Source organism: Nothoprocta perdicaria, unplaced genomic scaffold, assembly GCF_003342845.1.
Source record: "Nothoprocta perdicaria isolate Ctin4 unplaced genomic scaffold, notPer1 scaffold_4, whole genome shotgun sequence".
Taxonomy (NCBI): Eukaryota; Metazoa; Chordata; class Aves; order Tinamiformes; family Tinamidae; genus Nothoprocta; species Nothoprocta perdicaria.
The window spans coordinates 7,743,043-7,767,269 of NW_020455643.1; the positions used below are offsets into that span (position 1 = coordinate 7,743,043).

Here is a 24,227-nt window from a genome sequence, read left to right on the forward strand (position 1 = left end):
TCCATTAAGCGACTTGCCTGAAGGTCTGGTGAGTCAGTGGCTGAAATGAGAACACCATCCTGCTGTCCCTTCCACTCCCTGTGTCCAGTCGCTAACTCCGCATGAAGTTGGGCTCTTGCCACACATCTTCCCTGGGTTTTAACTCGTGTGTGAACATTCACAGTGAAGCTGGTTGTTATATGCTTAATACAACAAGCTGACCACTAAGTTTACTGAGAGTGATGCTGTCTTGTGTGACTCATAGTTTGAAACACTAATGCCCTCCTTTCCTACGGACTATAATTTGTACACACAACACATATCCCATGATCCAGTCCCTTCTCTTCTCTTGCAGTATCAGACTGTATTATTACACTTAGAATCAGTTTAAATTCATTACTTCTACAGTATCTAAGACTCTTGTATCAGAACTGCAATATTACTTACAAAGATATATTGATGACTAACAGCTGGCAGAGACTGTCCTTTTAGCTCAAGTACTGGAGTATTTTAACCACTTACTCATTTTTTCCTCTTCACTCTACCATTGGCTGTGCTCCATTCAGCAATTTAGTTACTGCTATTTATCATCACACATGTCTCTTCAGTCACCTTAGTAACACTAAGGAATGTTTTACAGTTTACATTTGTAATAGATTTTGTAATAGATTTGTAGAATAGAATTTGGAAAAGATTTTGTCAGCTACCAAGGAACATGCTCTTTTCCACTGGTTGGATAAAGCAGTGCAGACTGAGGGCACAGAGAACCTCCCGCTATGCAGTTCAGAATTTTGCATCATGTTCTGTGTATGTAGAATGGTAGATCTAGAAAGACAACAGTGTCAAGCAGAAAAACAACCAAGCAAAACCCCAAACCACTGTCTATCTTCAGCACTAACTTTATATTTTGGATGCAGATCCAGCATTTGGGTGAAATAAGCTATTCAACTTACCTGCAGTGGAATCAACTGTGCCTGGCTAGGTTAGTGCTTCCCAAGCGTGATCTGCAGACTGTGGTCTGCAAGATACCAGGTGATGATACGCAAAACAGCTGCTTAAAGCCCTCTCACACATAAATATTTTCATAGAAGCAACCAAGGAAAACAAAGTGGAGAAATAAATGCAAACAAATTTTCAAAATTAAGGTTTTTTTTATTATGATTTGATTGTGCATAAAAATTAATGGGGCAACACTCTACAATGTGATCCTGGGATTGTGGGTTTTTTTTGTTATGTAGCCACTGGTTCACAAGGAAAGTTGAACAGCATTACTCTATTTTTAATAAACAGACCATAAGGACCCCCTTTTATTTTTTAAGCTTTTGCCTGCACTGCAGGCAAGGCTGCACATTTACAGAATCAGTTTACAGAATTCCACGTATTTGTATATTGATCCTGAAACAGGATTTCAGATATAAAGATCTGTTTGCACAGATGTATCTACACAGTTTGGAGCACTGTAACATTTCTAGCTTTTCCCGTTTGCAGTAAAAACCATGCTACAAAACTGCACTAAGGTCTTAAATCAGTTTACCAAAAGTACACGTAACAAGCAGAACTTCACGATAATGAAGAGATCTGCCAGTTAGTAACAGCTGTCACGTTTGTTTCCTTCTCTCTTCTTGTATTTCTGAGCTGCTTTTTGAATAAGTTAAAATAGATATATAATAAACAATATACTGTATCTGACTAATTCTGTGTTTGCATAAAAAAAGGCCCATTTCCCTTTTGCAATTGCAGATGCAAAAGAAACATGTTGTTTAAAAGACAGATATACTTCATTCTGGCCAACCAGTAACATATTGGAAGATGAATAACGTGGAAAAAATATGAATATTGAAGTCTTCTGTTATTATTTTGACACACAATTTAATCAAGATTATTGTTTTTCTGTGCTGCTACTTTATCTTTTTGGTGCTCTTTTAGAGAAACAGTCATGTTACGGCTTTGATTAGTGTAGCAAATGTAAATACACATTTTTGAATTTTTAGGTCTTTTAAATATTCTTTGAAATACAGATTTTTCACTACTAGCTGAGGTAAATAGGAAAATAGAAGCACCAAAAGAGAGAGTTATAAAGATTATGGGCTAAGGAACTACCCCAAATTCCTTATCCAGGCAATTTGAAAGACCAGAAACAAGAATTCTGCCTCAGAAAGGAATTCATAAAATAGCTGTCACCTTTCAGATCTCTTTTCAGTCAATGCTCATCCAGAGGAGAAAAAAAAAGGCACCTATGAATTAAAAAGTAGGCAGAAGAAACCCTCACTGGCTGTAAATTGCAGTCCTGATGAAGAGGAGTCAACATCGTTTCAGTCCTCTACCTTTACACAGACAAACATAACTAGGCAGTATCAATCATGTAGTCACTATACATTAATTACAGACACACGTGATTACAGTATAGCGATATCCAACATTTTGGCAAGGTTAGCCCAATTTAGAGTCAAGCTATTCAGGGACTGCAGAGGAAACCGTTCCCCAGCTCACTTCCCAAAACAGGTTATTGAAAACATGAAGACACCTTCTCCTTTAGAACAAATCGGCAAAGTAGAAAAGGTAAAATGTAAAATGTACCTTCCTTGCATCTTATTTGGACTCAGACTCTTCATCCACGAATTCAACTAGAGAAGCATGTCTGTTGGCTTGGGCACCTTCTTGGAAATTAACCTTTTTGATCACTCCTGCCTTTGGAGCTCTTATGGTGTGCTGCACATAGGGAACACATCAGTGGTAAACCAGGGGAACATTTTTACAGTATTTTTACATATCTTCTTTCTACAATAAATGCTAATCCTTTTCTGGTGCAATTAAAACAAAACATATTTAATCACTTCCTCCAACACACGCATATTTATCTGAATTTGTATTTGTCTTATTTTCTAATTATATTTCTTGATCAATATTTATTTTGATAAATATACTGTAGACAAAAATGCTAGTTAATGTGACATTTTGAAGAATAAATGTTATTTTACTTCACTGATACTTTTTGTTAATGTACTAGATAACCAGCCAAAACCAATAAAAATTGATTCCAGTATGTTAATCATATAACAGATCTGTTCCCTTAAGAGGAATCTGCACATTTAGTGCAGGCATTTTTGTCTGCTGGCCTAGATGGATCTTTATCGAATAGATTTAGGAAAAACCCAGTTGAAATACGCATGCAGCCATTAGTGATACTGAAGGAATTATATGTTTCAGTCCAGCTTCCAAACTGGCAACCACATGCTCTGGGTGTCCCTGCTGGAGCAGGAGGGTTGGACTAGATATCTCCAGAGGTCCCTTCCAACCTCAACCGTTCTGGGATTCTGTGATACTTGTTATTACATCGGGTTAGTTTTCCACTGAAGTTTTTTTTGTAGATGATTTTCTGGAATGCTATTTTAACATCAAAACATTTAATAACAAATATTATTTGCTTCTGTCTTAGCAAGGATTCATTTAAATAAGAATTTGTTTTGGAAATTTTACATTTTATACTTGTAATAGCACTGAAAATAAAACACAGAACCACTTAGGTAACGTTATCTGAGACATCATTTGGAGCAGTACAAACATTTACCACACAACCTCAAATAATTTGCAATCCTTTTCTTAGTTTCTGTGCTGGATTTCATGAAACTTTAGTTTAATTTATAAAAAGCCATAATAGGGAAAAACATATTTTCAACAACCATAATTCTAGTACTACAAATTGAGTTGCAAAATAAATGACTAAACCCAAACCTAATCAGCATGGGCTACAGAAACTATACCAAACCATTTTAGCCAGTGTCAAGTGATTTAACAGATCACATATTGGCCAAAATACTATTCCCCTGAATACCACAGGGTCAATTACACACCACCTTTAGTTTACTTTTGGTAAAATTTTATGTAAATAATAATCAACACATTTTAAATAAGAAAATCTTGGGCATATTTACAGAGTAACCATTAGTTACGTTTCCGGACTAACTGCAGGCATCAGAATAACATCCTTATATCACAGAGTAACCAAGGGGTTTAGGATAAAGAAAGGATTACTTGCTCCTTGGGAGGTAAACAGAAGTATTTGCACAGCTAGCCAAATGAATGTTTAAACATCTGAAGAGCACCACAGATTATATAAACATGCTTTACTAATAAAATAACAGCAAATGGAATCCTGTAAAATCTAGTCAGACACAAGACTCGTTTCACAGCATATGAAGCAATCAAGACAGAATCAGCACCAAATTTCAATAATTCAACTGACACTTATAAAACCATGGTAATACTTCAATATGTCACTCACCTCCATTTTCATAGCTATCATAACCATTAGAGGGTCCCCAATTTGAACCTTATCACCTGCTTTCACAAATATCTATAGAGACAAGCAAAAATAGGTGAAAAATCATGTACAGCTGTAGCATTAAAAAGCATCATATGCATCTTGATTAGCACAAGAGGCTAATCTGGTTCGATCAACTGAGTGACTATGGTTATGTAAAATCTCTTAATATCTTTATTATGTTGAGCTGGGTATCTCAGTTTCAAAGATAATATTCAAGGGGAGGCAGAGGCTGTAGAAAAAGGTTCAGTACAGGCTAACAAGATGAGCAGGAAGCCATTTATGTCATGAAGAGGAAACACTAAAGACAAGGTATATCCTGGCCTTTCTGGCTTAAGAGTTTCTATTTTGAGAAAGCCTCTTCCTGGAGTCAGTCACTAAATTTGTTTTTAAAACAGAAAGAAGATTGCTGGAGACATTTATTATTTCTGCAGTAATCCTGAGCTGGACCATTCACTCAGGATGTAGGAGATCTATGTTTACTGTTCATGTATTTATATGCCTACATTCCATTTAGATCCTTTTTACTTCTATACTTCTGGGCTTTTCTTTTCTGAAACAACAAAGCGCAAAGCTGAACAGCAAAGGCATTTCTGAGCTTAACTTCTTTTGGCAGGTGCAACCATCATCACATTCTTTCGGTTGGATGATGTGGGTCAAATAGCATGTATAACACTTCAGGGACCTTTGGCTAAGGAAGTAATGGCAGTGATGAAACAAATTTATTCAAATAGCAGGATTAGTTAAATATTCAGATTTTTCTGAGCTCTGGGAAAGGAGACTAGACGCCTGAAACACTCTTGCAAGGCTACTGATAAGTGGCCTAAACAGGGATTTTTTCAGTTGGGAGGATCCACATAGATCTGACGTATTCAGCCCTGACTCCTTCCTGGCAATATAAGCGCCAGTGTTGGAAGGCTGAACTTGGGTATATATCAGAGAATTCATTTTCCTACTGATATCATTATAATTACCTTTTCAATTGTGCCAGTCATGGGTGCTACGGCACCACCTTGCATTCCCTCTGAGCTCACTGCAGATAAGTACTTGGGCACAGGAAGACCAATCTGAGCACTACCTTCCTACAAATAATAAAACAAAAATCTGAATAAACAACATGAAACAACATCACTAATACACACAGTGCTATACATATAACATGCCCAGCTTAATGCAGAGGCAAACATGCGGGCTGCCTAAGGGCAGCAAATGTACTGTGGGCACATTGACTTCTCTGGCAATGTCAAAGCCCTCAAAAGCAAGAGCTGAAGTATCAGCAAGGAAGCAACGTCCCCTGTGGAAGATGGAGGGTCCACAAGGATCTTTGCTCCAAACCCATACCCTCCCTATTCACACAGCAACAATAAAGAAGGATGTAGAAAATAAGTGAAGGCTGTTTGCCTGGAAAAAGGGTGGGCAGGCTGCTGCAGTTAAGTGGGGAGGAGACTGGCATCTTCAGAATGTTCCATAATCCGCAAAGAAGTGGATTCAGGGCTAAGTTTAGTGAGACACTGCCTAAATTCTAAATCCCCTAATTCCTCCTAGACTTGTTACTCAGAGTTCCTGGGCCTCATTTTCCCCAACCTCCTCCTCTACAGCTCCCATATTTTATTCCAGATCCCTCACCTAATACATCACTTCATTACCACAGGAAAACTGAATTTTGCTTTTCCAGCAGGAGTTATTTTGCCCTCATCATGGGTGCAGTGATTTTTTCACTGCATGGTGCCGAAAGCCTTAAGTGGCTAAGACATAGAGGTTAATTATTAAAATTAAACACAGAATAACTTATTTACTCAGATTTTAGATTACATATATTATTGAGTTACTTTAAGTCTCCTGTAATCTTTTCCACCGTCATAAAGAATTTCCAGCTTAATCATGCAAATTAGGGCACCTCCTCTTTCCAATGTCATTACTAACGCAATGCAGATAATACCACAGTAACTTGTAATTCCAATTTTCTAATATTAGCTGAAATTACACTACTTCAGACTCACCTTGATTTCTCTCTCAATTTTTTAAAAAATGAAGGATACTGCAATAAAAGTATCAGAATTGCAAGCACCTTCAAATACTTGTCAATTACAAATTACTGCTATTCTAAGTCAACCTCAGATATTTGGCCATTTTAACACTTTGCTAAAACGCCTTTGATTCAGATCATTGCACAGGTAATCACCCACTCACAGGTAAGCAACAACCTCTAATTATAGTTATAAATCCAACAACATTATACATCACTATAAAAAAAATGGTTCTTGAAATTAAGATTCTCTTTCACACTGTCTTGAAATTTATATTGTTCATTTGGATCAGTAAAACTATGCTTAGATGAGTTTTTGCACTTGTGATAATAAAAAAAGGAACTTTACCGGAGTGAAGAGATAAATGGTGTTGTCCAAAATGACCATTTTGGACTTAGAAATTGCTCCATTTACTGAAGATCTCAAGTAAAAAGAATTGCCTTCTTTGAAGATATCTCCAGAAATCAGGAACGTTTTATCTTCGATCTGAAAATTAAAAGCTTTTATAAGCAGAAAGCCAAACTGTCGATAAAGTGTAATACACTAAAACAGAAGTTAGACTTTACAGTATCCTCTCACAGCCTCTGATTCTTCATAGATAATTCTGGATTTAAAAAAAAAAAAACCAAAAAACTTCCTGAATCTTATACATTCTTTATTTTTCAAACAATAGAATATATTCAATATCCAATGAAGCCAGACGAGAGGATTATATGCTCTCCCAGGACATTCTTTTTTCTAAATCATAAACCACACAGTAGTACTCAACAAAATACAAGGGCACGGACTTTGTTCAAAGTGAAATATATCCATACTACCTGCCTCATAAGGTAAGCTTCAACAGTAGTGAGCTCCTCACTCTTGGAAGCTTACAACACAAAAATGACAATATATTCAGTACACCTACAGAGGAGCCAAGGTAATCAGTGACGGTAAGAGGCAGTGTCAATTAAACACCAAAACAGTACAAGAAAGACCAAATATGTGTATTTTGTAGGTAAGCCTTTCATCTAAATCAGTGTAACCTGTTTCTCTGCCGCAAAATCAGAATATTAAGAATATTAAGTGTTATTACATTTAGCTGACACTTTCAGTTAAAAGCCTGACATCATTGAGCACAAAATTAGAGACTTGTTTATCTTTAAGTATGATACGTGTAGAGATTAAATTTTGTCTTTATTTATACAGTCACATACTACTTTTTCCACCAAACGAAAGCCTCAAGTGCATGTACAGGTGATCTGCACCTGACCCCTGAGGAAACATCTTTTGATCTATCAGTGTCCTGAGCAGGGGTGCAATACCCTATATATAACCATATATATAAAATCAATACCTCATATATAATCACATATAATCAATATCTCAAATAACTCCTAGGTTATTTTAATGTATGTGGATTGTATGAGTATTTAGAGTAGCAAAAATAGCAGTCAGGGTCTGAGGTATCTGACGTGATTATATCCAGTGTTTTTCCACTAAGCTCATCTCTGTAGAGTCTAAGCAGTTCACAATTATTGACTTATTCTCCTAATGCCCATTTGCCGAATTTTAGAAACAAGAAATGCAAATGCAGAGAGATTAAGTGTTTAATCATTTTTGTGTGCCAAATTTAAAATGTAATCCATTAGGAGATCCTATTTGATTCCAGGTTGTACATGGCACATATTCAACACTCACCAAAACAGAACTCTCATAAGCCAAACAAACAAAAAACCCACCCTATATTTAAGTGTCTTCACTAGTATCCTGCAGGCCTTTTATTGGACAGAGTTAGAAGTCAGTTCTACCAGGCAGCATTCATTTATTTAATCATAACACTCTACTGTTCTGATCATTGCTTATCACATTTGATAAAGTTTCCAATTTCTGGCAGCAAAGAAAAGGTATTATCTTACAAACAGTGCTCTACAGAGATTTTATTTATCCCACAGCAAGTCTATCTCATGCACAGAATAAAGTCCAAGTCCTGTAGAAGAAGTACTTTTAAATGCTGGTTTAAATCTAACCTCCAATGTTCTATAAAAGCAATTTTATGGAAGGGACAACAGAGTTGGAACTTTAAAAAACAGGAAAGCAAGTGTTTTTCTTAGCTTTGGTTTCAGAAACATTTTAGCAGATCTTCCACCCAAAGAAAGCACAGAAAATTTCAGGCCAGGCTAATAAAGTCTGCCGTGTCTGAACATAAAAAACAGAATCTTATATGGGTGATTATCAAGCAACCTTAGTAACAGCTGATACCAACAGAAGTCGACCAGGAACTGGCTCTACGTTTATCTAGCAAAATATCTAGGAAAAAAGGAAATATACATATTTAGTTGTACCTGCATGTTGTATGTCCCTTCTCGATTGTAATTTACCATTACATCCACAGCTGTTCAATAAAACAAACAAAAAAAAAACACAGAGATTAGAGGACCTAGTGAATAATGACATATAAACAATAATCCAAATTTCTTTTTTGATAAAAAGAGTCCTCTACTACTATTCTCAGATTAGCTTAGCAGAAACTGCAGATTTGTGGCAGCCCGTACTGAACTTCAGATAACCTATATTTTTTTCCCAAAGCTGAACATCTGAATTTATGATTTGAAATCAATATTAAGTTATCTAGACAGAAAACAGATTCTTGAAGGGGAAAAGCGCTGAACATTTCCACAAAGTCATCAAAAAAAAGCTGACAGCACTTCTAAAAATGCAACCATATTTAGATGATGAACATTATTTCTGACATTTTCATTTGGTTTGTATTTCCCCAAGACTAAATGGCATGCATTTAATAAACAGCCACGCAGCTTTGCGAATCTTCTTCTCATGTTGAATAAAACTCATACTGCTTCTATTTGTTATTTCTTATCCTGAATTTTAATACATCAGTTGAAATTAGTTTGTCCATTAAGTATTGCCATCCCCTCTTGCACTCTTAGTTATTCACTTACTGTTTTCCCCATCCAGAAGAGACAGTTTTCTAGTATACAATATATTTAATCTTCTACCACTGCTGGATGCAAATGGTGAGAATTTATCTAAAACACAAAATACAGGGACATGTTACTATTGTTGTACTTGGACAAAAGACAATGCTTAGAACTTACATCATAAAAGTCACAGTCCTATCCCTACCATTAGCAAGGCATCAGGCTTCCTGGGAAGGTTGATGACTTTTCCTTTGCTAGCTATTTCTGAGAATGGATAAGGTATACAGCTATCTGATATTGCCCAATTAATTTATCCTCTCTTAAAACAAAGGTATGAGTGGGCTTTCTGACATACGGGATTTTACGCAATCCCAGTTTTCCATATTTCCAGCAAACAGGATGAAGAAACAAAATTAATAAGGTTGCTGGGTAGCAAACATTAGAGGTTTGTAGGAGACTTCCATTAACAGCAATCACATTTGCCATTGGTCTAGGTATTTACAGCTTATACTTCTAACCCTCAATTACATCGTCATAAATACACTCCTGTGAACAGATTTGAACACCCAGACGTGGAAAAAGAGTCTTTCCAAACTTCCCTTTGATCAAGAGTCTTCCCATTTGCTTCAGTAAATTCTGAATCACACCCATGTGGTTTTCAGTAAATTCAAAAAAATTACAGTATTAAAATTCAAGAATTTTCAGCTCCTGGGGTTCTGTTAATAAATTCTACCGATCCTAGTGGAATCACTGGACCAACTGCAGGAGTAACAGTTACGAATAGTCCTGCTTGTGCATGACGAGTGGAAGAGGATACAGTGACACAAATTATGAGCTTGCATCCCAAGACCTTCTAGATATCGACTCTCTGTCCATGGAAGCACTCTGTACACCACCCTGGTGATATATTGAGTATCTGTCTCTTAGCAAAAATCACAGTCTGCCTTGACTGTGGATATCAGCCAGATACCGGAACACAGAACTCTGAGCAGGAACAAAGCAAGACAAAGACAAAGCATACAAATGCAATAATGGTCCATGAGCTCTCCACACTGCCTCATGCACACACAAGCAAAAAAATAAAAAGGAAAATAATAATGATCCTTACCACCTGCCTGATCTCTAAAAGCATCTGTTACCATTTTCTCTTTCAGTATGAGTCCTAGAGCTGCCTGACACACAACTTCATGTGGAGTTGCCTTTTGGGCTGGAAACAGCTCATCGTGGTGCTGAGGAATGAAATTAGTGTGCACATTTCCAGCCTCAAACTGCGGGTGTCTTGAGAGGCTCAGTAAGAAATCAATATTAGTGTTTAATCCTACAATCTGTCAAGGAAAAAGAAGCATATTACCAATGAAATGAAGTTATGAACGAACACGTGGATTTCTGTTTAACTGATACATGAATGAACCTTTCCTAAAACAGTATCAGCTAAACATTGTTTACCAAGAAAATGTAGTTAATTCAATCAGGATGTTTCATTGTTTAAGAAGCCACTGCTCTTAAAAAAAACAAACAAAACCTCCCTTTCCCAGAAGGAGTACTAGCTGACTTAGAAGGGGTAATTTAAGAAAGAAATACTTTCGGGGAGAATTTTTGTGCTCCGAGTACTTTACAACATACTCTCAGAACATGTTTCTAAACCAGCTAAAATAGTTTCAGATATGCCAAACCTGATCTTTTAAAAGTAACAAATGCGAAATCTATAAATTTACTAGAGTCTGTGCATTTCCTGTTGTCATAAATATCCAATTAATGAAAGAATGGGAAAATATAAATAGCTAATTTAGAGAAAGCGGTTATTAACTGATTAACTGACTGTGCCATCAACATTTATTGACAGAGATACTAAGAAAACAAAATTCCTTGGTAGAATTCCTTGGTTGAATAGATAACTCCTCTGAGTTCTCTCTCTTACAGTATCTTAATTTTTAGCTATAACAATAGTGGCTCAAGCATTTTCACCAACTCTGCAGTCAATCCGTATGTTGTTGATTTAAAAGCTCAAGTTAATTTTTGCAGTGAATAACATTTAGTTTGACATCAAGTCAAACCTTCTCAATTCTGGTTCTAAAAGCAGATACAGTTGTTGCAATTTTCACGTGGGAAAAGGGACACATCTTAGAAGTAATTTACAATATTAAAAAAATTAAGTCTTTCTTTACAACATGTATATTCTAAAATCCAATTCTTTCAATTATCATAATTATAACTACAAATTGACATGAATCCCACATGCAAACTCCTTTAAGTTTGAGCAAGCTCAGACAATGGTTTCATACTTTGTCATTTAGGCTTACTGCTTTACATCCTAATTGCAATTTAAGATATTGCAAATTTAAGAAAAATTCACTTGTAAAACAGAACTTTATCTCTACTTGTTTCACTGATGAAAAAAGCTTGCAAATTAGGAAAAATACAGCCTGAGCAAACAAGAAATTAATTTGCAGTGGTCATGACAACACAGTCCTCTCTGTGAAGCCACTCTTGCTTTATTGTATTATTTCATTAGCTTTCTGCTAGTCCAAGAGGTAGCAAATTTGAAATCGTACTGGGTTCCTTCTACTTACATTATATTGGTGCAAACTGTATCTCAACTTTCTTAGCGCTGCTTGACGATCCTCAGCCCAAACAACTAACTTTGCAATCATTGGATCGTAATGGACAGAAACCTCATCACCTAAAACATAAAAAGATAATTTCAGAGATGGGAATCTTCTGAAAGTTGGTACACATAGTAATGCCTCAGCATATGGTAGTAAATTCCAATTCAATTAACAGCCAGCATGTCATTAGAGAAAATTAATTTTTAACTCCCCAGCATTTCACTTTATGGCCAGTCTCAGGATAGACTTCTACAAAGAAAAATATTACTCTAATTTGATTTTGTCATACTCAGAATTGCAGGGTTGGTAAATTATGATGGGAGTATAATCAGCATAACTCAGTGGAAGATCTGGATAGAAAGAGATAAATAAAATATTCTGTGATTGAATAAAGTATAAAAAAATGTAAAAAGGAATAATTCTGAAGAAACTTGTATTTATGACAACATCCTGTCAGTCAAACTGTTATTTATATCAAAGAAGGAAATACTTAAAAGGAGGAACTTTTTGACAATACATTTGTCAATGAAATACAGAAATACATTTGACAAAGTATTTCCAATTACATCTCTGTCCTCAATTTTACCTTGTCTGACTCCAGTCTCTATCCTGGTGAAACTATCAGGTAGGGGGGTAGATAAGTGTAGCAGTGGTCCAGCCCCTGGCATAAAGTCATTATTAGGGTCTTCAGCATATATCCTTGCTTCAAATGCATGGCCTCGGAGCAGAATCTCCTCCTGCCTTAGAGGAATCTTCTCTCCTGCTGCAACCTGAAAACAATATATATTTTTTCTTTAATGCAGGATCAATATTTTCCATTTGGATACACTTGGGTATTATATACACATCCCCTTCACTATCCCTGAACACAGCAAATTGAAGAATAGAAAGAATATCAAATCCAACAATATCATTGTCTTGGTATCTGAACTAATGCAGTCAAGTAGTAGTAGCAGATTGCAACACTATGCTTGAACAAAACAAATAGCTTCAGGACCACTTTGTTTTGTATTTTGGAACAGCAATTATCCAGAGATTGAAGAGCTACAATCTCAACCAAGAAAATACCGTGGCTTTGTAACAAAACTAAGGTTATTTCTAGGTAAAAAAACAGTTTTCAACTAGCAACTGTCTTTACTCCCTTTATTCTTTCCCCACATCAAAGTGATGCTTTTTGCAAGCACATACTTTTTGTAAAAGATCTCTAGTGAGCTTTTGCCAGTTTGTTTTGCTTTTCTGCTTACACTAAACACTTTGCCACCCTGTCTACCTACAGTTAATTATGTGCTGCACTTGTGGCTTTTGAGATTTATCTAATCAGATTTTTTTTTGTTGTTTTTATTTTTAGTTCCTTTACGTCTAAAACTTCCTGTCATCCTTCAGACATGTTAGCAACCTCTGCATACCGGGTATATGAGGAAACAGCCCATTTCCAGTGCATGCAACTATACATTTACTTTGGAATGTTAATATGCTGGTATAACACCACAAACATGCTCCTGTGACAAGTTTTTCTCCTCTGGTTTGATTCAGAATCAGTTTTGGGCCAGAGATATACTACACATTTAAAACAGAGATAATAAAAGATTTAGAATGGCAAGGAGAAAAAATCATGACTCTATTCCTCCAACTTCCTACATTCTCTATAACCTGGATAAACATATGGAAAACAAGTTTTTCCTCCCCATAAACAGAGGAAGTCTTTGTTGGAATTCAGAGCATCTCCACAATACTCTCCAATTAAAAAGGCTAAGAAGATTTTCCTGCAGAGCAATGGAAACTGCACCCTGACAGCTGAATGGGATATGAGCACCTGAAAACAAATCTGGTCTCCCACAGACAGTATCAAATACTGCTCATCAGAGAAGGGGGAATCCATGTACAATTACCACTTACCCTAAGCTGCCATTCCACCAAGTCTGTTCCAGTGATCATTTCCGTAACAGGATGCTCCACTTGCAGTCTGGTATTCATCTCCATGAAGTAAAAATTATGTTGGGAATCCATAATAAATTCCACTGTTCCTGAAGCATTTAGTAAGAGGAAACAAGTTTTTTGACTGACATAAGACATTTAGGCATTTGTAGTTTTGAAAGATGCTTTCACAGAACTAGAGAGCTCGTTTAATGCTCCAAGCATTAGGTCTAAAACAACTAACTGTCAGAAATAATGGAATCAGATGTTAGCACAATGTCTTTATTTCTAAATAAGGTACACTGAATTTCATTACATTCCATGCTAATTATCTTAAAGAGTTACAGAGATCTAAAAACAAAAGGGTTATTTCCTTGCATATTTACATATTCTGTGACTTCACAGATACTGAGTTGTTTTAAATGTCTTTCCTGTCAGAACATTATGTTTTATTCTTTGTACAATGAAAGAGAAATTTTGCTTTGCTCAAACTTGCTTACATTCACAGTGCTCACTTTCCAATAGCAATCTAGTTGATTCAATCATCTGTTCTAAGAATATTTTCTTTATATTCATCTGTTGAGCTCAGATTAGGTGTGCTGGTTTAAATTTTGTCATTAAATCAGAATAAACTATGCAGTTACTCACTTAAGTCTCAAAAAAATCTGGAATGTTTGTCAATCTCCAGAACAACCACATAGCATTTGCTTTGTATGTGGTTTTTTTTTTTTTGAGTAGCCATGCCTCCAGACTTACCTGCTCCCACATAATTCACTGCTTTAGCTGCTTTGACAGCAGCTTCTCCGAGTCTCTTTCGAACTTCTGGATTAATTCCTGGCTAAATAAATAATAATACAAAAGATTACAAATTATTTCAAATTTTATCGACAGCAGACTTGCTACAAATAGGAATATTTTGTGATGTTTAGAAACTGTAATAAAAATATCAAAATCATGTTTGAAATTATGTATTTTTTTCTGACAAGCATTTTCCTCAATTAAGTCATTGTTTTTAATTAGAACATTTTCTGAAGTAAAATTAAAACAACTACTGAGATTTACAAGTCATAAACATTACTAGATAAATAAGATGGGCACAAACAATAGATTTTAAAATTATGTCTTTTCTTTTAAAAGGATTTTAAGAACATTCTGCTTACCCCAGGTGCCTCTTCAATGATTTTCTGATGCCTTCTTTGCACACTGCAGTCTCTTTCAAACAAGTAGACTGCATTGCCATGCTGGTCGCCAAATACTTGGACTTCAACATGCCTGTTTCATAATAATAAATGTATCAATGTACTTCAGAGGGTCACTGAAGCCTCAATTCTGTGACCGACTTCATCCAGACTTTTAAATTTGTACACAGTACTCTAAGACTTCAGTGGGATTTCTTAAGAGTTTATGTATCTGCCCATAAATAAATGAAAATGTAGAAATGAAATTACTATCAACAGGAATTCAACTGCATTAGAGTCCCTAAATCTTCTAAGTGAAGTAGGATTCTGAATTCTGACTGCTGAAGTGAAATCTCATGGGTCAAAAATAAACAGGACACATATTTAAAGGCTGCTACCTCTCTATTTTTTTTTTCCTTATAATACAAGTATTGATATTATTTGGACATGACTATAATGATATTTTCTTCTGTAGTTTAATGCAAGTGTAGAAACTCCCAAGAGGCGGCAAAACTATTATTTTGACATAGTATTTCAGAAAACAACTACTAGGTGGCAGAAGCTCTCCCTATACATAAAATTAACAGCATTTTGTCACTATTCAGATAATTAGTTTGCTGGCAAAAGAAATTCTCCAAGAACTTAGTCACATTCTTCCATGCCCAACTGTCAATATAAAGAAGCCCCTAGTTTCGGTCTATTACATCATCTCTTTGAAAGTTGTAAAAATCAATGTCTGTTTAATATATCAAGATAAAGAAAAATTTACAAAATAGTTCAGGACATTTGAAGGCAGCAGAACCATCATGACCTGTTGATTCAAAGGCCTGTAGTCAAAGCATTATAAAGTAATTTTTTTTCTGGATAAAAAGTGAATTTGGAGGGCTGACCTAGCAGGAACGTTGATGTGATAGCCTAATACAGTACAAAATACTCAGAACATATTCTATAATAACATAATTAGATGTTACTGCCATGTTTCCAAAACATCTGTATTTTAACAACTCAAAACAAAGTCACTATAATCAATTCAATGTCATAGAATAAACAATTATTATTCATGAATATATGCCACAGTGCAGTTCAAACGTACAAGAATCACTTTGATTCTTTTGAGATATCTATGTTCATTCAACAGTATAATAAACGTTACACAATTTATAGAAAAATATCTATTTCTCACCTTGGCTGGTCAACAAATTTCTCTATCAGCATTGCATCATCATTAAAAGACTTCTTTGCTTCTCTCCTAGCTGATTCTAGCTGGTCCAGAAATTCCTTTTCTGAATGAGCAATTCTCATGCCCTATGGAACAAAAATAAGATATAAATCTCTAGCAATGTGGTACACAACAAAAGCTCCTGTTGCTTACAAACATTCAGGAAATTTCCCTTCTTTCTTAACCATTAGTAAAGCTGCATATTAACTTCCAGCAAGATCATCCTATTAAGTCTCACTGAAAGTGATAATAAAAGTACAAAAAAAGGATATTGTCATTCTATTGATACAGATGAATAAAAAAAAAAATCTGTATGATTCTTGAATCTTATACAAAACTTCCAAGATGAGCAAAGAAAAAAAATGATTTCTTTACAAAGTTAAACAGACCTATTTTGGAAATAAGTAGAACTCTCTACCATGCCACTTTTATACAAATGTATATGAGAATAAAATGAGATTTAGACAAGGAATTCACCATGCCTTAAAAGGTGTGCAGATACTGGTTAGTCAACAATTACTTATGCAACATTTACCACTGCTAATGAAAAATTCGTAATAAATTTATTGTTCAGTAACTATTTAAACTCGCTTGATTTCACCCAAATAAATCCATAAGACAAATTTTCTGGGTATGTAAATCACTAGAAATTCATTAATTAAGTTGTATTAGTTTATACCACCTACATTTTTGCCTTTGGACTGCACAATAGGTGGAACGTGATTTCGGAGGGCTGTACTGGTCACTATATTTATCTATTAATAATTAAGTTCAACTAGAAGCAATTCTCCAGTTTCCTTGCTTTCAGAGATTTTTTAATACCATTCAATAAGTACAAACAGAGGCACAACAACTTTACACCACGTGACAAACAGATTTGTGTCAGTTCCTTTACCTTTCCTCCGCCTCCGCGAACAGCTTTAATCATTACTGGATATCCTATTCTTTTGGCATGTTCTTTCAAACATTCATCTGACTGATCTTCTCCGTGATAACCTTCAACAACAGGAACGCCAGCAGCAGACATTATAGCTTTGGAAGTGCTTTGACAGAACAGTTTTATGTTTAGAATAACAATAATATTTTTCTTACTATAAACTCCAAATCTGCAATTGCTCCCATTGTTAATTGCCATCATATAGGAAGCTCCACTGATTTCAAAGGGACTGCTTACATAGGTGGATTTGGTAGGATCTGACTACAATTAATTTAATGCTCTAGATAGGAATAGGAATCTTTTCTCTAAACTCTCCAGATAAAAAGTTTTAGTCAATTCCTAACCTAACTTTTCCAAATTAAAATACTACATCCTGCCAAAACTTATTCTAAAGTTTTGCAAAGGCAAAACTCTTGTGATACAAACTCTACCTTTACTCATATCACACATAAAGCACCCAAACATGTAACAGTAGCTTCAAACATACAGGTAAAACTAATTTACAGAGGTAATTTACCCTCAGGTTAGTAAATGGCAGAAAACAGTACTTCTATGAAATTAATATTACAGAGTTGATGTTTTATAAATAAGCTTATTTCCATATTTTTGATTTACACTTCATGCCTTGGAAACATTTCTTTGGTCCAAGTAACTACAATATTCTGTGATGAACAAAATATATCCACACTCTTTAACATGAGCCACAATCTCTGCTGCAGCATCTTCTCTTCCACCATTCTCCTGATTCATTTGTGACCACTATGTAAGAGATCCAATCTAATCGCCGAGTTTTTATCTGCATTAACACTGCAAGGCCTCAATCACACTGGATAACTACATTCAATTAGGTATGTAATTATTAAATCTCTAGTAGCTGAACAATCTTTATTATTCTTACCCTTATAGGAAACACACAACCATAAACTTCACTCCTTTAAAGAATGCAGTAAAAATGAAAGACAATAAAAAAAGAACAAATAAAATATTTATGGAGAAAATGATCACTTAGTAACAAAAATAATTTTGCCAAACTGTAAATTATATAACTAAGCAACAAATCAGAAAACAGATACCTCTTAATACCCATATCTCTGATAGCAGATGAAGGTGGACCTATGAAGATGATTCCCTCCTGCTTGCACAATTCTGCAAACTCTGTGTTTTCTGAGAGGAAACCATAACCTGGATGAACAGCCTAAAATAAAACATGGTTACCAGCCTATGGGTATAAAAGCTTAGCTTAGAAAATCCAGAAACTTCATTAGAATGCTAGAAGAAACACAAAATGGGTAAAAATGAAGAAGATTTAAGGCTGCGCTCTACTCACCTGTGCTGCTGAGGCCTTGGCCACCTGAATTATTTTCTCCATGGCCAGGTAACTCTGCTGTGAGGGTGCTGGGCCAATGCAGAATGCTTCATCTGCCTGTTATGGAGAAAAACACGACCACAGACTATCTATCAGACAGTATATAGTAAATTTAAAATGAGCACAGAAAGTGAAGTTTACTATTTTATCAATTGCTAAAATGCAACAGCTTAAATTGCTGCCTCTCTATAGGGACTATACTGGACTATATTGCTATCTTTACAGAGACTATGCAGGGTGAAACAAATTCTGACTTTCTTCCCACCACCCAAAAAAAAAGAAAAAAGAGAAAAAAAATCAGAGTCCATGACCTAGCTCCCAAAGGCTACTCTGGAGTTTAGAAAGTCAACTTTTCTGCACTTTCTGTATTGTTAACAGGCATTAAAACAGAAACTAAGCACATTTTTCACAGATTGCAGGAATTCTCAATGATAACTCCATAGAAAAAAACAACTGCATTAGTGCACACACATCATACTTCGTTTAATAAGAAAAACTACTATTGTGAATGAATGCTAATAACAAGCAAGAACTTTTAGTAAATATACCTCACCATTGCTACATGCATGGAATTTCTGTCTGCTTCACTATAAACTGCTACAGACTTCACACCCATTCTCCTTGCTGTTCGCATCACCCTGCATGCGATTTCTCCTCGGTTTGCAATCAGGATCTTCTCTATGTTGTGACTTCCTGTTTAACAGAATGAATTTTAAGTAAGCATATTCATAAATATATTCTGGGAAATGAAAACAAAATTTTACAATTCAGATTTCTGTTTTATCATTTGCAGTGTTTATTTTACATAATAAATCTTGGGAGCTATTTTCTTAGAATCACTATGCAGAAGAATGTTTAAATTAGGCTGTTTTCTTTTTTTTTCCTAGAGTTCGAGAAATAAACTTTAATCCTCAACCACCACTTAAGCATAAAACACAATGCACATATTTGAACTCTGTACTTTCTGGACTCACTGTGAGACAAAGAAATAACAGCCACACACACTCACAACCACAAAGAAATAACAATAAACAAATAACAAGGAATAAAAATATCCTCTTTTTTTAAACAGTGGCTTGTAAGTACTACATCACAGCAGTTGAATGGGACAGAAATGCAAACATAAGTGCATCACAGGCAATGACATTGCCACATTTTTATCACAGAGGGTGTCAGAGGAAAACATCACAAAAATAAGCAATTTTCATGCAAGTTCAGTATGACTAAATACGACAGAGAAAATTACTCAAAATCTTCTTTATGCATTAAAGGTGGTTTCTACGAAGTACAAGTACAAACTGCTACACTGGAAAGCCACATAAATATTAACTATTTTTGAAAAGACTCTAACTTTTCCTCGAACTAATGACCTAAAGCAATTGGAAACCCACCCACACTGCACAAGCAACTAATGCGAAAAGCTTGAGGGGGTTAAGCTTCATACCTAGCGTCGAAGCCCATTTCACAAATCTTTGTCCTGGGTTCCACTGTCTGCATGATTACAAACACACAGAATTGTTACAAAACACACTGTATCAGCAAGGTGTAAATGAACTATTTTCAAGCAAAAGACGGTGCTAACGCAGCCCTTTGGCACTGGAGACCGAAACGCCCCTATAGAGCACCGGAGGGGGGCGGGGAGCACCAATCCCCTCTGTGGGGAAGGCGGGGGGGGTCTCGGGCTGCCGGTTCCCGCCTCCCCCCGCACTCACTGAGGCCGCAGCAGCCTCAGGCAGCAGCGGCCGCGCGGCGCCACCAGCTGCAGCGCCATGTTGGCCGGCGCGACGGAAGCCGAGGGGGGCCGCGCGGCGGGGTAAGGGGGGGGCTCGCGCGCCACGCGGGATACGATTGGCTGCGGCGAGGGGGCGCGATGAGGGGCGGGGCCTCAAGGGCAACGAGCGGGGCCCTGCGGGCAAGGGGCGGGGCCTTACGTGACAAGGGGCGGGGCCGCGGAGGGAGAGGGGCGGGGGTGCGAAATGGCCGTTGGCCGCGGCCGGGGCGGTGGATGTGATACCCGCGAGTCGTTGGGCCGTGACATGGCAGAGCTAAATCCACCCGTATGATTGTGAAATGTGTTAAAAAGGAAGGCCCTCTCCACACACAAACCCCACACGGGGCGGTGTTGTCTCCCAGGGGCTGAGGTGAAATGGCGGTGGGGCCCAAAGAGGGTATTGGGGATAAGAAATGTGTCCAGCTGGGTCCCCTCACACAGCAGGGGTGAGCGCTGTTCCCCATATTCCTCAGAGAGCTCGAGCTGACAGCATGTCCTAACGTCCCTCAAGTCTGGCCAGTGACAGGCCCAGCACTTACTGTACAAATGCAATCTTTAAAACTGTTAACGGAAAACATATATTTTTCTATAACCTCACTCTTCCTTCTCAGTATCACACTAACAGCACAGACGTTCCTTTTCTCTCTCAGGCTGATTTAAAAGCATTTTGAGGCTGTTGGGCGTCTTTGCTAACACGAGATGGCAGCCTGCCCCAGAGTGGCGCTGGGGCCTTGGAAGAGCCACTCTGGGGTGTCACCAAACCCCAGCCCAGGTGCGTGAGGAGCTCACTTGTTGTCACTCCATAGCAAAATGGACAAGGTTAAGCATTACAACTTGGGCTGCGCTAATGTTTTCTTCAGAAACTTCCAGCTACAGGAAAGCCCCAGGCAAGCTGAGGTTCGAAACCAACACCCGTGTCTCTAACTGGACTTTCGCTCAGATTGAAAGCTTTGCTTTTCTGCCCACAATCATTTCTTTTGTTTCTGCGTGTGGAAAATGCAACTTACCGCTTTTAAAACTTTAAATAAAGAGTTTAATAAAAAATAAAACACTTATTAAATAACATTTAATGTTATTAAATAACTTGCAGAAAATGGGAAATGCAGGTTATTCGCTATTTTGTGGCTAGATGGGAAAGCCCTGATGCTAAAAGCGTGAGCATAGCTGTGGCCCAAAGCCTCCAAACCTCTGCACTTCTGGCATGTAACAAACCTCTTTATAAGGAAGGAAAGGACCTCCTGAAAGTTCATTACTCCCTTCACTTACAGATGTTTAAGCTGAAGTTTCTTGTTTTATATATATGCAGTTAGTTTTCATGATGTGACTAATTTTTAATCCATGCATATCTCTCACCAAATATATATGCATTCTCTATATGAAAGGGATAGCCCCTAGACCTCTTGCTCTGGTCACCCTGAGGAGGATCGTGGAGATATAAATGAATTTCGGGTCTTTCTTATCGGTGGTGGTGGAGAGGTGAGCTCAGGTTGTGCTTTGCACATTCATGTTTTCTCTGAGCCTCTTAACATCAGTTTTACTACTGAGTGTTAACTCCATAGAAATCTTTCTCCTCACAATTTCATTATTTAAACTGATTCTTGAAAAAACAAAAAAAGTGTAACAATTCCCCTCCTTTATTTTTTCCTCATTTCTCTTTATTTGTTCTGATATAAAAATATTTTTATCCCCATATTCTTCCAAAGATGAATGGAGCAAATGATATGGATCCAAATTCTGCCAGCACCACAGAGCCACATGACCAACTCACCTCCTCTGGTCATGAAATTATTTATCATGTAGAGATGTTGCACTGATACTAGAAATGGTGCTAGCAAGAAAAGCCTAGTTCTGGCATTTTATCACTGAGGGAAGTTTTTCTCAAACTGTCTTTACTGCATCCTCTGCCTTCCCACAGTCTGTAGGACAGTCTTTGCCTCTTTAATCACAAGGCATTTCACATGTTGGATTCATCCAGAGGTTTCAGACCCTTAGCTTGCGCACTGCAGAGAAGATAGTGTCCTGCTCACCACCTGCCCTCCTCTTTCCTACTCAGCTCAGCTCTTAGAAGTGTTGCAGGAGGCTACACTTAAAACTGGATCTGGCTCCAACTATTAACTAAGCAAAAATCTAGACAGATTTTTCTCAAAAATAAATAAACAAAAAAAGAACTTCTGCATGCCTGATTTTACTGAGTTTACATCACATGGTTGTACTATAGTTGAGATATTATAAGTTGCCTGATGTGCTTTCAATGTGATAAAGAGCCAAATCACATACTTTGGGGGATTCGTGTTGATCAATATTGAAGCTATAGAACTTTATATGTTCATATGGTGTTTTTTCTTTCTTGCTTCCGTAAATGCATGCTGTAAGGATGTTTTCTTTTCAAAAGACCTTGATAATAATAATTCCTAAGATTACTATCTGTGAGAGCAGTTTAAACATAAAGTCACAAACGCTCATTACATCTGCTGTGAACTATGTTCTGCATTAACTGGACTGTTGGGAAGTTAAAAGGAGAGTTAAAAAAACATAGTGAATTCAGATACTCAGGAAGTTGGGAGGAGATTAGCAGTAAACCTCATAACGATATTTTTAATGCACTTTTTTTAAATGTAGATGAAACAAAGATGAAAAAGTCAGATGATCCGCCTAAGACCGTGAGAGAAATCCTTGTCAGTTATGCTTCGAATTTAAGCATTTCTGCATTTTTGGTTTGTGTCAAGACCCACTGAAACCCTGCCTCTTTGTCACATTATACTTGTGTTTAAAACAGTAGGTAGGAAAGCACCCAAAAGCACTGCATACTTTAATGACTAAATATAGTCTTTATTATAGAAACAGCAAAATAGAAAAATAAGAGGATATCTTACAGCTCCTAAGAAAGTCTTTTTCTCCATGACTATATATTATAGTAAGCTAGAAGAAAAGAGATCAAACAAACTTATACACTCAAGAGTTCATCTAAATCTCCATTTTCCACGCAGAATTTAACAGCAGGTCTTTAATCTGATTTTTTTTTGGATCAAAGATCAACAATGGACTGATTTTTTTTTTCCTTATAAACTTAGCCATTTGACCAAGAGGATTAATATAACTTTATTATGAGATGCTCTTTCCTCTACCTCATGTGAGCAATAGACCTTATGAGTGACAGTTGCACACAGCAGGCCAGGATCTCCTGATGCAGTTAGGAGTCCTGCACAGCATCCTCTGCTCGTGTAATTCAGGAGCTCCACTAGATCCATTTTGCTTCATGTTGCTGTTGTCTCTTCAGTTTATGCCATGTGCCCTTCTTCGGTGCCATTTGGTGCAAGTCCAGAGTACCACTTGTGCAGAAAGGGTCATATGCAGCTTCAGAAAGATGGCAAACAAGAAATAGCAACGAAAAGCATAAGATCAAATTGCATAAGCCTGAAATCAAACATAGTTCAGTACCGACAATTTGATTCATCCTCGTGAGGAAAAAAAAAAAAGTGAAAAAAATACATAAACTTTGCATTATTTTTAAAAATGCCAGGGGGTTGTCATGCAATTAAAGGCAGAATTAACAGCCATTAAGAATATCTTTCTCTCCTCAGCTTGATATCAAATAATAGAAGATTGAATATTAAAGAGGGTTTTTTTTTCAGTAGGTAAAATAACAGGGAAATACTTTTATTCAATAGAAGTGGCAAACTATACAGAGCATACAGCTTGATAATCCCATGAGGATATGAAACGGAACTTGGTTGTGAATGAGAAAGATGTCTATCGATCCCTACTCAGAAGGCTGAGGGTCAGATCACGTGCTGTGTTGGGCCGTTTAGACAGCACAAAATGTTTGATATTAATGACTAATACATAGTAACTTCATTAGTATTAGTTACTAGTCTGGTTATTAATCTAGTAACCAGACAGTAACTCTTCAGCGTTATGTACATGCATTAAAATTGCATGCGTAGGCTCCTTTTTGAATGGAAGCTCTTCCATGTATTTCTTACCATTCACC

At 36.7% G+C, this 24,227-nt stretch overlaps 1 protein-coding gene across 1 annotated transcript; it reads right to left on the reverse strand.

The window, feature by feature from the left end:
• Positions 1 to 1,785: 1,785 nt before the first annotated feature.
• Positions 1,786 to 20,236, reverse strand: MCCC1 (methylcrotonoyl-CoA carboxylase 1). The gene is made up of 19 exons (XM_026045319.1): positions 20,178 to 20,236; positions 19,910 to 19,956; positions 19,019 to 19,158; positions 18,427 to 18,522; positions 18,173 to 18,294; positions 17,058 to 17,205; positions 16,127 to 16,248; positions 14,926 to 15,037; positions 14,522 to 14,603; positions 13,748 to 13,875; positions 12,438 to 12,621; positions 11,816 to 11,925; positions 10,354 to 10,570; positions 9,267 to 9,353; positions 8,652 to 8,701; positions 6,676 to 6,813; positions 5,275 to 5,382; positions 4,262 to 4,333; positions 1,786 to 2,688 (listed from the first exon to the last, which is right to left on the reverse strand). The coding sequence occupies exons 1-19, from the start codon at positions 20,234 to 20,236 to the stop codon at positions 2,569 to 2,571; spliced, it is 2,142 nt and encodes a 713-aa protein (XP_025901104.1). The 3' UTR covers positions 1,786 to 2,568.
• Positions 20,237 to 24,227: the final 3,991 nt, after the last annotated feature.

What these genes read in the sequence shown, in the direction of transcription:
- MCCC1 (XM_026045319.1), bottom strand. Translation starts at nt 20,236, where the DNA reads ATGGCGCTGCAGCTGGTGGCGCCGCGCGGCCGCTGCTGCCTGAGGCTG. An exon ending in TTCGCGGAGGCGGAGGAAAG is followed by an intron (nt 16,249 to 17,057) that starts GTAAAGGAACTG and finishes TTTGTTCCATAG; the next exon opens with GGCATGAGAATTGCTCATTC. An exon ending in TGATAGCTATGAAAATGGAG is followed by an intron (nt 2,689 to 4,261) that starts GTGAGTGACATA and finishes CCCTATGTGCAG; the next exon opens with CACACCATAAGAGCTCCAAA.